At 40.2% G+C, this 12947-nt stretch overlaps 1 protein-coding gene across 2 annotated transcripts in view; it reads right to left on the minus strand.

Annotated features, from left to right (window-relative positions):
* LOC143830670 (cation channel sperm-associated auxiliary subunit beta-like) overlaps positions 1–12947 on the minus strand; it is a 92235-nt gene that overhangs the window by 28048 nt on the left and 51240 nt on the right. For both annotated transcript variants that reach the window (XM_077323499.1, XM_077323501.1), the window contains exons 17-19: positions 11326–11477; positions 4558–4754; positions 184–510 (exon numbers count right to left, since the gene is read on the minus strand). In XM_077323499.1, coding sequence (XP_077179614.1) covers positions 184–510; positions 4558–4754; positions 11326–11477 — 676 coding nt within the window. The remainder of the gene's footprint in view (positions 1–183; positions 511–4557; positions 4755–11325; positions 11478–12947) is intronic.

Consider the following 12947-nt stretch of genomic DNA (forward strand, 5'->3'; position numbering starts at 1 on the left):
ATATATTCCCACTGTCATGTTGGGAGTTCTTAGTCTGAGGAAGACAGCTTGCACTGGAAAGCTCACCCTTTGAATATATCTTTGTTGGTCTTAAAGGTGCCACTGGACTCTGATTTTATTGTAGGTTGTTTTGACAGCTAAGAAAACTGAACATAAGAAAAATCAAGATCACGAATGTCTTACCTACGTTAACTGGTGTTATTCTGTATGTAAAGGTCCGTTTTGACCCAAGATCCAGGTATTTAATGGCATGGACTGGTAGATTATCAAGCTGCTGTATTGTATATCTGCATATGTCACTAACAACCTTCCATCTTTTTCCATTTGTAGTACCAAAGTCATACATAAACCATAGTCCACTTTGAAAAGGCGTATTTAAAGGCACCAGCGAAGGCATAGTAGCATGTCCCAAAGCATTGACGCCATCCACAACATTAATGATGAGAAAACTGCTGAATCCTGGAATGGTGATAGTTTTCTCAATGTCAGATGCTTGAAATATGTGAGTAGCTAGAAAACAAGAAACATTGTATCAGAATACTATTTTAATGTCTTAAAAGAAGGTAGGTTCACTTTTTTAGATTGATACAGTTTTCCGTTTTAAAGAAAATTAACTATTTGGCTTGAACCAAAGAGTAACTAGAATGTAGTGACTTCCTAGATATATCAGCTTGGTCATTAGCATAGTACACATGAGGAATATCTGTGACCACAGTAATACTCCTCATCTCTGTTCCCTTTCCCCTTTCCACTCCCCCTCAAGGCTTCAGCACTCACAGAAAATTGATGACACATTGCTGGGCAGATTATATCAGCTCAGCAGAAATATATAAAGTGTGGCATGAGGTGACTTGCCCCTATGGGCACCACCCCCTTCAGCTGCTTGATGGCACCTCCAAGTCCCAAAAATGTGAGAAACTTCAAAAGGTCTGAATAAACACCACATTATTTCTTCTTACAAATAACACCTCCACTGGTCTTATATTCCCTTCCTTTCTCTGTGCAGCAATCACCACCCCCATGCGTCTCCCTCCCTCCCTTTTATCTCCCTTCTCTTGCTCCACCCTTCTCCTCTTATACCTCTGTCCCTGCATCCCCTTCCTGTTCTATTTTCACTGGGGCATTGTTCCGTTCTGGTGTCTCTCTGCCTTATAAGTATCCCCTTATCTTTTGCAGGATTCCAGAGTTTCCTGGCAACTCACTAGCCCCTCCCTGGAGGACGGAGTTGAGATGTTTTGCTTCTGCTTCTCCCTCCCCATCAATTTCTTTGGGGGGATAGACAGGCGTCAGAGGGAGAATGTAAGCAAGAGAGGGGAATTGTCTCAGCAAAGCAACAGGGCTGTATGTAGCTTTGCCTTGTAATGTGGCAGGTTTAACAATACCTCTAGGAGAGGACAGAGATGTGAGGCCTGTCTTTGGTGGTGAGCAGACCTTGTTACTTCAAAAGACAATTCCCTACATAACCTGCACACAAATATTTTGTCTTTGTTTCATTAAACCCCCCATATCACGGATCTTTATATTTTTCAGGCTTAGCATAGCATCATAGCAGTGATCGCTTGCTATCCTTAAAAATCTTGTAACTGAAAAGAAGGTTCATGACTCAAAATGAGGGTTCCCAAATTAATCAGCAGGGCAGTCTGAGTCCCTTCAGTCTCAAGCCTGTTCACAAAGGCTACTTGAAAAGCCATTAGCCAATACTTCTGAAAGTCCACACCTGCCAACATAGTGTGCTTCCTGCTCCCGAGTTCACACCCTTCCCCATTCATATCCAGCCTAGCCAAACTGCTCCAGGGGTTCACTGTATCACAGGTGCACACACACATCATCTTAGCCTGGCATTCACAGTGGTTTCTTTTTGATACTTGCCATCTCTTTCTATCTAAGTAGGAGACAAACATTTCTGGGCATATGAGTATGGAAGTGGAGGTAGGGACACACATAACTGCTGAAAGCACCTTGTATGACATGTGACAGGAATTTCACCCCCACCCCCTTTAATGAAAAGCCTTCCCAATTTGCTGAGGAGGGACGTGGCTTGGCACCTGTTTGTCCTTCTCAGATCAGCTGAAGTTTCCCAAGCTTCCCCAGCAGATGGTAAGTTAGTTGACAACATCCAGAGGCTTTGCTGTAAGTTGGATGCTGCAAAATAAGCAGTAATGTGACCAGGTGGGTCTCTGTTGGACAGGCAGGGGAAAGAAGAGAAGCCGCTGAAATTAGGTATTGGCAAGACAGCCACAATTCAGTCGGGTAGAGTCTGCACTTTGCTTTTTATCCTCTTCTTGAATAAACCCTCTGCACTGCATTCGATTTTCATTTTGATTTTGGGTGCTTTAAATTTTCCCTCTGCGACATCCATGATTGATCTGTGGTGACCCTACCTTTCCCCCACAATATCCAGGAGCGGATATAAGTCGCTATATTTGAAAAACTGACTTTGCCAGATCAACTTTCTGCCCGCCACCAATGCTGACATAGCAAAGCAATCTTCCCAGGGCATCAGTTCAAAGACTTCCTGGTTTCAAGACTTCCCTCCCAAGACTTATTTTTGCCCTCATTTTGGGGTATGTTTTAAAGTGACTGCGCCCCAGAAGCAGTAGAGTTTTGCCTCACCCCCGCCCCCCCCCCGGGCAGGAAAAGAGAGAAACAAGCAGCCTTGTGCTGCATTTGGCCCCTCTCCTGGCTTGCTCAAAAGTCAAGAAATAAAGCACTCTCCTTTAATGCCAACCCCTCCTTGCTCATTCAGGAAAAGAAACATAAACAAGCAGCTTTGCGACCAGCACTCCTCTCACCATTCTGAGCTTCCCCGATCAAGTGTAGAATGCTTTCTGTTTCAATTTGGGGGATAGGAAGAAGAAAGACCAGGATTCAAATTGATCTGAATTCAGGAGGATCAACAACGGAAAAAAGCAAAGTAAGTATAGAACCAGCCTCATTGCCTGTGGACTTACTCATGGGCCCATTCTGCACACGTTGGATAATACACTTTCAATTTGCTTTTGCAGCTGGATTTTCCCATGCAGAACATGATAATCTACTTATAAATTGCATTAAAAATGGATTAACCAATGTGTGCATATTAGGCCCTGGTTTCACAAACTAGCCAGAAATAAAATAAACCATGGTTTCACATTGCATGTGAACTGAGATCTCAAAGCTGACCAAGTTTTATCTATACCACGGGTAGTCAAACTATGGTCCTCCAGATGTTTATGGACTACAACACTGGCAAGGGCTCATGGGAATTGTAGTCCATGAACATTTGGAGGACCACAGGTTGACTACCCCTGATCTATACAATTGAAGTCTCTGTGTTTGTCTGCATGCAAATTTGTTTTTCCAAGAGGAAGGGGTGTGGTGCTGACTTAGTAGCAGTGTTAGTTCTAGACAATAAAAATGCACTCCTCTCTTTTTGGTTCTGTTGCTTGGAATAAAAGTAGGAAAATTTAAAGTAGGAAAATGGGGTTGCACTTACTTGTGACTGATGTTGATCAAATAGTCGTCTGTGCAGGCAAACACAGAACTGTGCATTTGATAGAAAGCTTTCCCCTTCCAGTACTTTCTAAGGTGCTAGAAACACTCTCCATCCCCAACCAGGCCTGCACTTCCCACCTAAGCTGGGACAAGGAAGGTTGCACACTCCTTTTCGGATATAATTTTTACAGTAAAATAAGTGTAATACAAATAAATGCTTATTTTACAAAAGAAAGAATGAGAACCATAATGGATTATAGGCTTCTATAATAAATGCCCCATAGATTTTATTGCCACATTCCTAGACAATGTTTCTGAAGCCCTGCAACATATTTATCAACAGTGAAGAAACTGCCTGATGCAGAATTGGGAACTGAGTATGGGTTAATATAGAAAATAAAAATTCACTCAGTAATGCAGGTTACAAAAGCATGGATCAGTGAATCCGTGAGTGTGGTCAATTGGGCGAGACGATGTGGTAGAAAAACAATCCTGGCAATCACTCCCACTTGCCACTTCAAGAAGAAGAAGAGTTGGTTCTTATATGCCACCTTTCTCTACCCGAAGGAGTCTTAAAGCGGTTTACAGTCGCCTTCCCTTTCTTCTCCCCACAACAGACACCCTGTGAGGTGGGTGAGGCTGAGAGAGCCCTGATATCACTGCTCGGTCAGAACAGTTTTATCAGAGCTGTGGTGAGCCCAAGGCCACCCAGCCGGCTGCATGTGGGGGAGTGCAGAATTGAACCCAGCTCGCCAGGTTAGAAGTTATATTACATTAAACTCACGAGAAGCCCGAGAGTGCATGCGCAAGGATAGCATAATCCCATCCAACGCAGGCACTGTCCCTTCAAGATGATGTACTTTTTTTACTTGTGCCTATGCTAACAGTAAGTCTTTTCAGGTGTCAGAGTGAACTGTGTCTCCAATTTTGGTTCAGAAAATACATGTGCCTGACCAAGCAGGAGCTCAGGAAACACTGCCATTAAACACGGAACACAGCCATACAGAAGAGTGACAGAGAACTAAAAGGAACTGCCACCTGCCAAGGTGTTATTGCCATGCACTCTCTATATTTTTAACTCACTTGATGGATTAAGCTGAAGCTTATATGAAGTACTGCCAGGATCAGGTTCCAGAATGGTTAATGTATTTAATATGCAAGGGCTGCTAGCGCTTTTCTCGACAGGGAACCGTAGCAGAACATCAACGGTGATAGATGATAAAAAATCTGTATGATCTTTGGGCAGAAAAACCTTGTTGATTGTGCCTGATCCTCCCACCCTGAATGGAAAGAAAGCACAACTGGGTCACATTGGCAGCCTACACTTTAAATAAAATTAACTACGACATGTTCAGAACTTGTCCCATTTGGCATTTTCTAAAACTGTATTCAAATTGATCTGAATTCAGGAAGATCAACAACAGAAAAAAACAAGGCAAGTATAGAACCAGACTCATTGCCTGTGGACCTACTCCTGGGCCCATTCTGCACACATTGGATAATGCACTTTCAATTTGCTTTTGCAGCTGGATTTTCCCGTGCAGAACAAGATAATCTACTTATAATGTACATTGAAAATGCATTATCCAGGACTTCCGGTGGAACTTCCGCTCCAGCTGGCTGACTCCGAATCAACGGAGCTTCTTCATGTTAGAGAATGTAGGTAAAAACTCTTTTACCTGCAAATTAGAATTCTCCAGTACAAAGGAGAAGCGCCGGAGGATCTCCAGTGCCTGATAAAGGTGAAAGCTGTGAAGGAGAAACAGTTGTCGTGACTATAAACCGAGAGCAGTGTTTCATTGCGGCAGGAGAAAAAGAACTCCCTATCAACACGAAAGACCCTGAGGAGACTGAGGCCCCTTTCATTTCCTGAAACTAGGTGATTAAACAATTGAAAAGTAAAGTGGAGGCTGTATTGTTGAGGAATCTTTCTAACTCCTCTGAGCTAGATTCTTATTTCCCGAAGGCTGATTGAAACACCCCACCCCTGATTAAGACGCTGAAGGAGAAACTGAAAGGGGGAAGGGAAAGCTGGTGTATAAAGTCACAGACGTTACAGAAGATTCTGGTTGTTGCCTTATTAACTTTTGAACAGTGTTACTATTTATCTAAAAGGAATAATGACACCCAGAAAAAAAAGGAGGTACAAATGCACTTTGCTGTCTCCACACCAGATAAAATGAATATGCAGGAGATGATGACAAAATTAACACAAACGACTGAGACTTTAAATGACATGAATAGAAAAGTAAATAAAATTGATGAAGATTTAAACAATATTAAACAGAAGACAGTAAAGATTTCCAGGCTGGAACATGGCATATCTCAACTAGTAGAAGACAATGAAAAACTGGAAACTAGAAGATAGGATGGAAAGCCTGGAGAATGAGAAGGAGAGAGAAAATCAAGAAAGAATGTGGATAGAAGTGAAACAGAAGGAAAGACTTTTAAGACTGCACTCACTGCAAGAGCTGGAAGGAGAAGATACATATAGAAGGGTAGTTAACATTTTGTGTGAGATGTTGGGGAAAAATGAGGGAGAAATGAAATTGGAGGTGGATGAAATTTTTCGTGTAAACTCAAATTATGCTAAAGAAAGAAATCTGCCAAGAGACATTCTTATAAGTTTTGTTAAGAAATCTATATGGGATACTGTACTTCATGCACATTATGAAAAGAGTGGATGGGAAGGAAATTATTTTGTTGAAGGAAATGCCACCAAAGATTTTGAAATTGAGAAAGGAATACAGTTTTATAACTGAAGTGTTGAAAAAAAAATAGGATATATTTTAAATGGGAAATACCAGAAGGTATTTCATTCCAATTTAAAAGTAGGGAAGTTAAGATCAAAGACAAACAGAAAGCAAAAAGCTTCCTAAAAAATATTAAAAAGAGCTGAATTAAAATATTGGTCTGCTTGTAACAGAGCAAAACTAACTTACTTATGTTGTGTATTAAAGATATGAATATAATAACTTGGAATGTGAATGGTTTAAATGACCCAAAAAAACATAAAAGAGTGTTCCAATTTTTGAAAAAGGAGATTTCCAAATAATCTGCTTACAGGAAACACATATAAAGGAATCTGTTACAAATATTTAGTTAATAATAATTTGGGTTTAGATTTTGTGTCAGCAATGAAAAAGGAAAAGAAAAATGGTGTTGCGTTATATGTTAAGGAACAATTGAAACCATGTTTAATAAAATCTGATAAAGATGGAAGATATATAATGTTAGAAGTGGAAATAAATTGTATCGAAACATTGGTGGTAGGGATATATGCTCCAAATGAAGGTAAAAGTACATTTTTTGAAAGTTTAGCCTGTGAAATGTCAAATTTATTATACTCTAGCGTTATTTTAATGGGGGACTTAAATGGGGTAACTGAACCTAAATTAGATAAGAGATTAAGTAATGGGAATACTGGAAGAGAACAAGGGAAGTTACCATTGAGTTTTTTTGATTTGGTTGATAATTCGGGATTGGTGGATGTGTGGAAGAATAATAATAAAACTATGCAAGACTTTACCTTTTTTTCTGAGAGACATAGTTTACGGTCCAGATTGGATATGATTTGGGTTACGAAATATATTGTTTTAGATAAAAGAAGAATTGAGATACTACCGGGATTAATATCAAATCATAGACCTGTACTAATGAGCTTGAAGTCAAAGAGAAGGAAAAGTAATCAAAGATAGCGAATGATGGATAGTCTATTATTACATGAAGAAGTTGTGAAAGATCGTAAAGTGAAACTAAAAGACTTCTTTGAACTAAATATGCAGGAGGATACTAAAATGAAAACGGTGTGGAATACAAGTAAAGCCTACATGAAGGGCTTATTGATACCCCACAGCTGTAAATTAAAAAAGCTTAAAGATCAAGAAAGGCAGAAATTAGAAGAGGCAATAAAAAACAAGGAAAAAACCGTTGATGGAAAAACCAAAAGATAAAAATACTCTACAACAATTAAAGCTATTAAGAAAACAACTGGAACTCTTAGAGGTGGCCAGATGAACAGTTAAATAAAGTAAAACAACGATATTTTGAACTGGGAAATAAACCAGGCAGATGGCTCGCTTGGAAATTAAAGAAGAAACAACAAAATAAATTGATTACAGCCCTAAAGAAAGATGGGGATATATTACTAGAGGAAGAAAAAATTAAACAAGGTTTTTTTTATTTTTATTTAAAATTATATGAGAAGCAGGGCATCTCCAGGGAGAAAAGAGAGAAATATTTAGAAAAACAGAATATTTTGCAATTAGAACAGTTAGAATTATTAAATCAGCCTATAAATTCAGAGGAAATTATAAACACAATTAACAATCTAAAAGAAGGTAAAGCTCCGGGACCTGATGGGTTATCAAGTGCATATTACAAGGTTTTTAAAGAAGAAATACTAATAGCTTTAAAGGAGATAATGAACAAGATTATAATTGATGGCATCCCAGATTCCTGGAAAGAGGCACATATTACGGTTATACCTAAACTGGAGACAAATTAGGTGCAAAATTTTGGGCCTATTTCTTTAGTAAATATAGATTTTAAAATGTTTACTAATATACTGGCTAATCGGCTGAGAGGGATATTGGTTAAGATAATACATGAAGACCAGGCGGGTTTTCTGCCTGGTAGACAAGTTAGAAATTATATAAGGATAATACTAAATGTAACTGAATATTACCAACTGAGACTGGATAAACAACTGGCATTATTCTTTATTGATATGGACAAAGCTTTTGATTGGAGTTTTTTATTTAGTTTACTTGAAAGGATGGAATGTGGTGGAACACTTATAAATTGGATAAGGGAGATTTATAAAAAACAGTGGACAAAGGTAATAGTAAATGGTGAGCTTAGAGAAAAATTTAATATTCAGAAGGGAACACGGCAAGGTTGCCCACTCTCACCCTTACTTTTTATTATGGCTCTAGAAGTCTTTAATCAAGACATAAGAAAAGACAAAAATATTACAGGTCTGAAAATTAAACAACAGATCTTTAAATTGAGGGCCTATGCAGACGGTTTAATATTGATTTTGGAGGATCCTTTAGATTGTATAGATGTGGTATTAGGCAAGCTTAAAGATTTTGAAGAGGTAACCGGTTTAAAAATAAATAAAACCAAATCAAAAATAATTGTGAAAAATACGGATAAGGAGAATCAGAAAGGTTTAGAAGAGAAAACAGTATCTTAATTAGTTAAAACTTATAAATATTTAGGTATTAATATTGTTAGCACAAACTTGAGTTTATTCCAGGATAATTATGAGAAACTCTGGACAGAGGTTAAAAAAGAATAAAAATGAAAATTCTTTGTGATGCTAAAAAGAGGGGAGGACAGACATTACCAAATTTAATGATGTATTTTGATGCATGTAGTCTGGTTTGGATAAAGGAATGGATAGTTTTAAGAGATCAGAGATTATTAACATTAGAAGGTTCAGGTTTGAGGTTTGGCTGGCATGCATATTTATGGTATGAAAAAGAGAAAGCAAATAAACAATTTTTACATCATGTTATAAGATTTGCTTTATTTAAGGTTTGGAATAAGTATAAAAGAAAATTATATTCTAAAATTCATTTATGGTTGTCACCACAGGAAGCTCTGTTCAGAGGGCAAGCTACAACAGAAACTAAATAGTTAAATTATATCCACAAAGAAATCTCAAAAATCTTTAATGACTCCATAAGCTCTAAATCCTGAAGCTTATCTTTTAGGTTTTCTGGTAAAAGAAAAAGATAAAAAATATGGAGAGTTATTTAGATATTTGACAACAGTGGCAAGGATAGCCTGGGCAAAAAAATGGAAGTTAAAAGAGATGACCACCATATTTGACTGGCAATTGAAAACATTAGAAATCACTCAGATGGTAAAATTGACAACTTATGTCGAAGATAAACAAATAGTGGACTTTAAGACAAAATGGAATTTATGGATAGAGTATATTAGAAAAATGTATAGTTGTGGATTTATGACTATTGGTTATGATTTATGATTTATAAGGGGAAATGAGAATGGATTGAAATTTTGAATAGGAGAATTAATGGGTTTTTTTGTATATTCTTCAACAAATACAGTTGGAAGTTATTATTAATTTTTTTTTTCCTGCCACAGGCTGGATGTGGGCCCTCCAAGGTGTGCCAGTGAGGACCCTAGCAGCTGCATTTTGCACTAGCTGGAGTTTCCGGATCAAGGACAAGTGTAGGCCCGTGTAGAGCGAGTTACAGAAATCTAATCTGGAGGTGACTGTTGCACGGATCACAGTGGCCAGGTGTTCGGGGGACAGCTAGGGTGCTAGTAGTCAGGCTTGGCGGAGATGGAAAAACACCTGCCCGGCTACTTTCTTGACCTGCACCTCCATAGTCAGGAAGGCATCAATGGTCACACTCAAGTTTCTGGCCTGGGACGCGATGGTAAGATGCGCCCCTGCCAGAGTGGGTAAACACGCTTCCTGTTCCTGCCCCCTACTTCCCAGCCACAGAACCTCCGTCTTGTAGAGGTTGAGTTTCAGGCGACTCTGCTCAAACCATTCTGTCACCGCTTCCAAACATCTGGCGAATGGTTCCAGGGAGAGACCGGGTCGCCGTCCATAAGGAGATAGAGCTGGGTGTCATCAGTGTACTGATGGCAACCCAACCCAAATCTCCGTACCAGCTGGGCCAGAGAGCGCATAAAGATGTTGAATAGTGTGGGGGAGAGAACCACACCCTGTGGGACCCCACAAGGGAGCAAGAGCTCATCCCCCACCGCAACCCTCTGGGTCCGGTTCTGGAGGAAGGAGCGTACCCAGCGCAAGGCTGTACCCCGTATCCCCATACCGGCGAGGTGGTGGACCAATAACTCATGGTCCATGATGTCGAAGGCAGCTGACAGATCCAGAAGGACCAGCACGGCTGACCCGCCTCTATCCAGCTAGCGGCGGAGATCATCCAGCAGGGCGACCAACACCGTCTCAATGCTGTGGCCAGGGTAGAAGCCACACTGATATGGATCGAGTGCCGAAGTGTCATCGAAGAAAGCTCAGAGCTGGTCTACCGTGGCCCTTTCCACCACCTTAGCCAGGTGCGACACCCAGGTGCTAGGTGCGACACCGGGCGGTAGTTGGCAGGGTCCAATGGGTCCAGCGTTGTTTTTTTCAGGAGAGGGAGAACCACCGCCTCCTTCAGCCACTCGGGGAATTCTCCGGAACTCAGGGAAAGGTTGATGATATCCCTGAGTTGGCCTCCTATCCCCTCTCTGCTCCCCTTGAAAAGCCAAGAGGGACAGGGATCAAGGGGGCAGGTGGTCGCCCTGACAGGGATCGAGGGGGCAGGTGGTTGCCTTATTATTTGTAAATGTAATATAATCTATTAACATGTAATTTTGGAGATGGCTAAATGTATTTCTTTGTAATGGATTATAAATAACATTTGAAACTATTTTAAAAAAGAGAGAAAAGAAATGCATTACCCAACGTGTGCATTGGATGCATTACCCAATGTGTATTCAGTATTAGAAAATGCCAAATTGGTATTTTCTAATACTGAATATTGGAAAATTGGTAAATAATCCTCCCCCCCATTTTTACATGGTTACAGGCCTCCTGGAATTCATAAATCCTAAAATAAATCCTCCACCATGAAAAGGTTGAAAAAGGCTGCCCTACAGAGTCACCGTAGTGACTACAGCAGAAAAATATATCATGACATAGTGAGTGTAAAGCCAATTATATATTTTACATCGATAAAGGTGAAATTTTAAAGTTGTGCAATTTACTGTAAAAGCTTTCTAAATGAAGTGCACCTGAAACATCAGGATATTCCTTGATAGATAATGGTAAAAAAAACATTTCATGTTTTTACTTACTTATATTCAAATGATTTTCCTATGTACATTGAATGGAAATTTGGCGGGGTAATGCCAGGTGGTAGCCCCAATGGAACATGATTGAAAAACACTATTTGCTCTTCAGTGACGAATTGTGGAGCTAAAGGGGCATCAAAAGCCAAGTCATGCGCCTGGAACAAAATACAAAAAAGGTGTTTTGATTCACTTGCAAAACTAGTAATCAGCATACCAATAAGCAATTATAAAAGGCAAATCTTTATATCATGGCACATGAAAGCTGCATATCTGTAACTAGTGTTCTTTGAGTGGTTGTCTGTGCTGTCACACCAATGGGAACTGGAGCCTGAATGGAGTACCCATTTGGAAATGGCAAGAACTAAGCTGAAATAGATTTTTGGTGGCTGATCTGCCAGCCACAGAGAATGGGCCGTACTTTGCATATTGCAGGTGTGCAGTCACTTCCCCACTCAATAAAGCAGAAGAAAAACTATCTGTCATGGGGAAGGACAGTGGGTCACGTGACACCACATATGCTTACTCAAAGAACACAGTAACCTCTCTTCTCCTGGGTATCACTCTAATCGGGAAAGACACACAAGGGCATGACAATGAACATGGTGGCTCCACTACTGCAGCTGAAGAAAAAGAGAGCCCACATGGGTTGTTCTCAGTAGCATTCATTCTCTGTGTATGGGTAGAACAAATAACATCTATTGAAGCTTAGCTCTCAGAATCTTTGAAAGGAATTCAGCAGAATTCCCATGATTAATGGGAGCCACACCAGACCATGAAGAGTTTATTTCCCAATAGCAGAACCTAAAGTGTTTCCTAGATTTCCTAAAAATTCCTGTGAACATAACGCTCTATATACTAAGGCTTTGTCAGACAGTCAGAGTGATCCAAACCAACTTACACTGATTTCACTGGGAGAGTTTTGGCCACCAAAAAATGTTGACATTTTAGTAAAGAGAGCCAGTTTGGTGTAGTGGTTAGGAGTGCAGACTTTTAATCTGGCGACCGTAAACTGCTTTGAGACTCCTTCACGTAGAGAAAAGCCACATATGAGAACCAACTCTTTTTCTTCTAAAGACAAATTTATGACCTTCCATGGGCTAGAGCGAGACCATTTGCTACTGGATTCTGTCTCAGAAATTAAGTTGTAAAGCTAAGCCAGTTTCCAGGCAAATCACAGTTTATCGTTTCACCCCCATCTGTATACCATGCAAATCTTTGTGTTACAAGGAAGGCAGAAGTCAACAATCTCCAAGGTTTATGCACTGGGGCCTTCTACCGGAAGAAAAATAGGCTGCCTAAGGAGGTGGTGAACTCCCCCTCACTGGGAGCCTTCAAGCAAAGGATGGATACACACTTTTCTTGGATGCTTTAGGATGCTTTGGGCTGATCCTGCGTTGAGCAGGGGGTTGGACTAGATGGCCTGTGTGGCCCCTTCCAACTCTATGATTCTAGAAAGGAATTTGTTCACAGCCTTATCTTCCGCCTCCTGTTGGTCTCATAGAATCACCTTTCTTACCGCTGCATCACACTGCCTGCTCATGTTTAGTTTACAATCCACAAGTACCCCAAGGTCTCGTTCACACACAGTGTTACCTAGAAGCGTATCCCCCATCCAGTAGGCATGC

Source organism: Paroedura picta, chromosome 2, assembly GCF_049243985.1.
Source record: "Paroedura picta isolate Pp20150507F chromosome 2, Ppicta_v3.0, whole genome shotgun sequence".
In the NCBI taxonomy this organism is placed as follows: Eukaryota; Metazoa; Chordata; class Lepidosauria; order Squamata; family Gekkonidae; genus Paroedura; species Paroedura picta.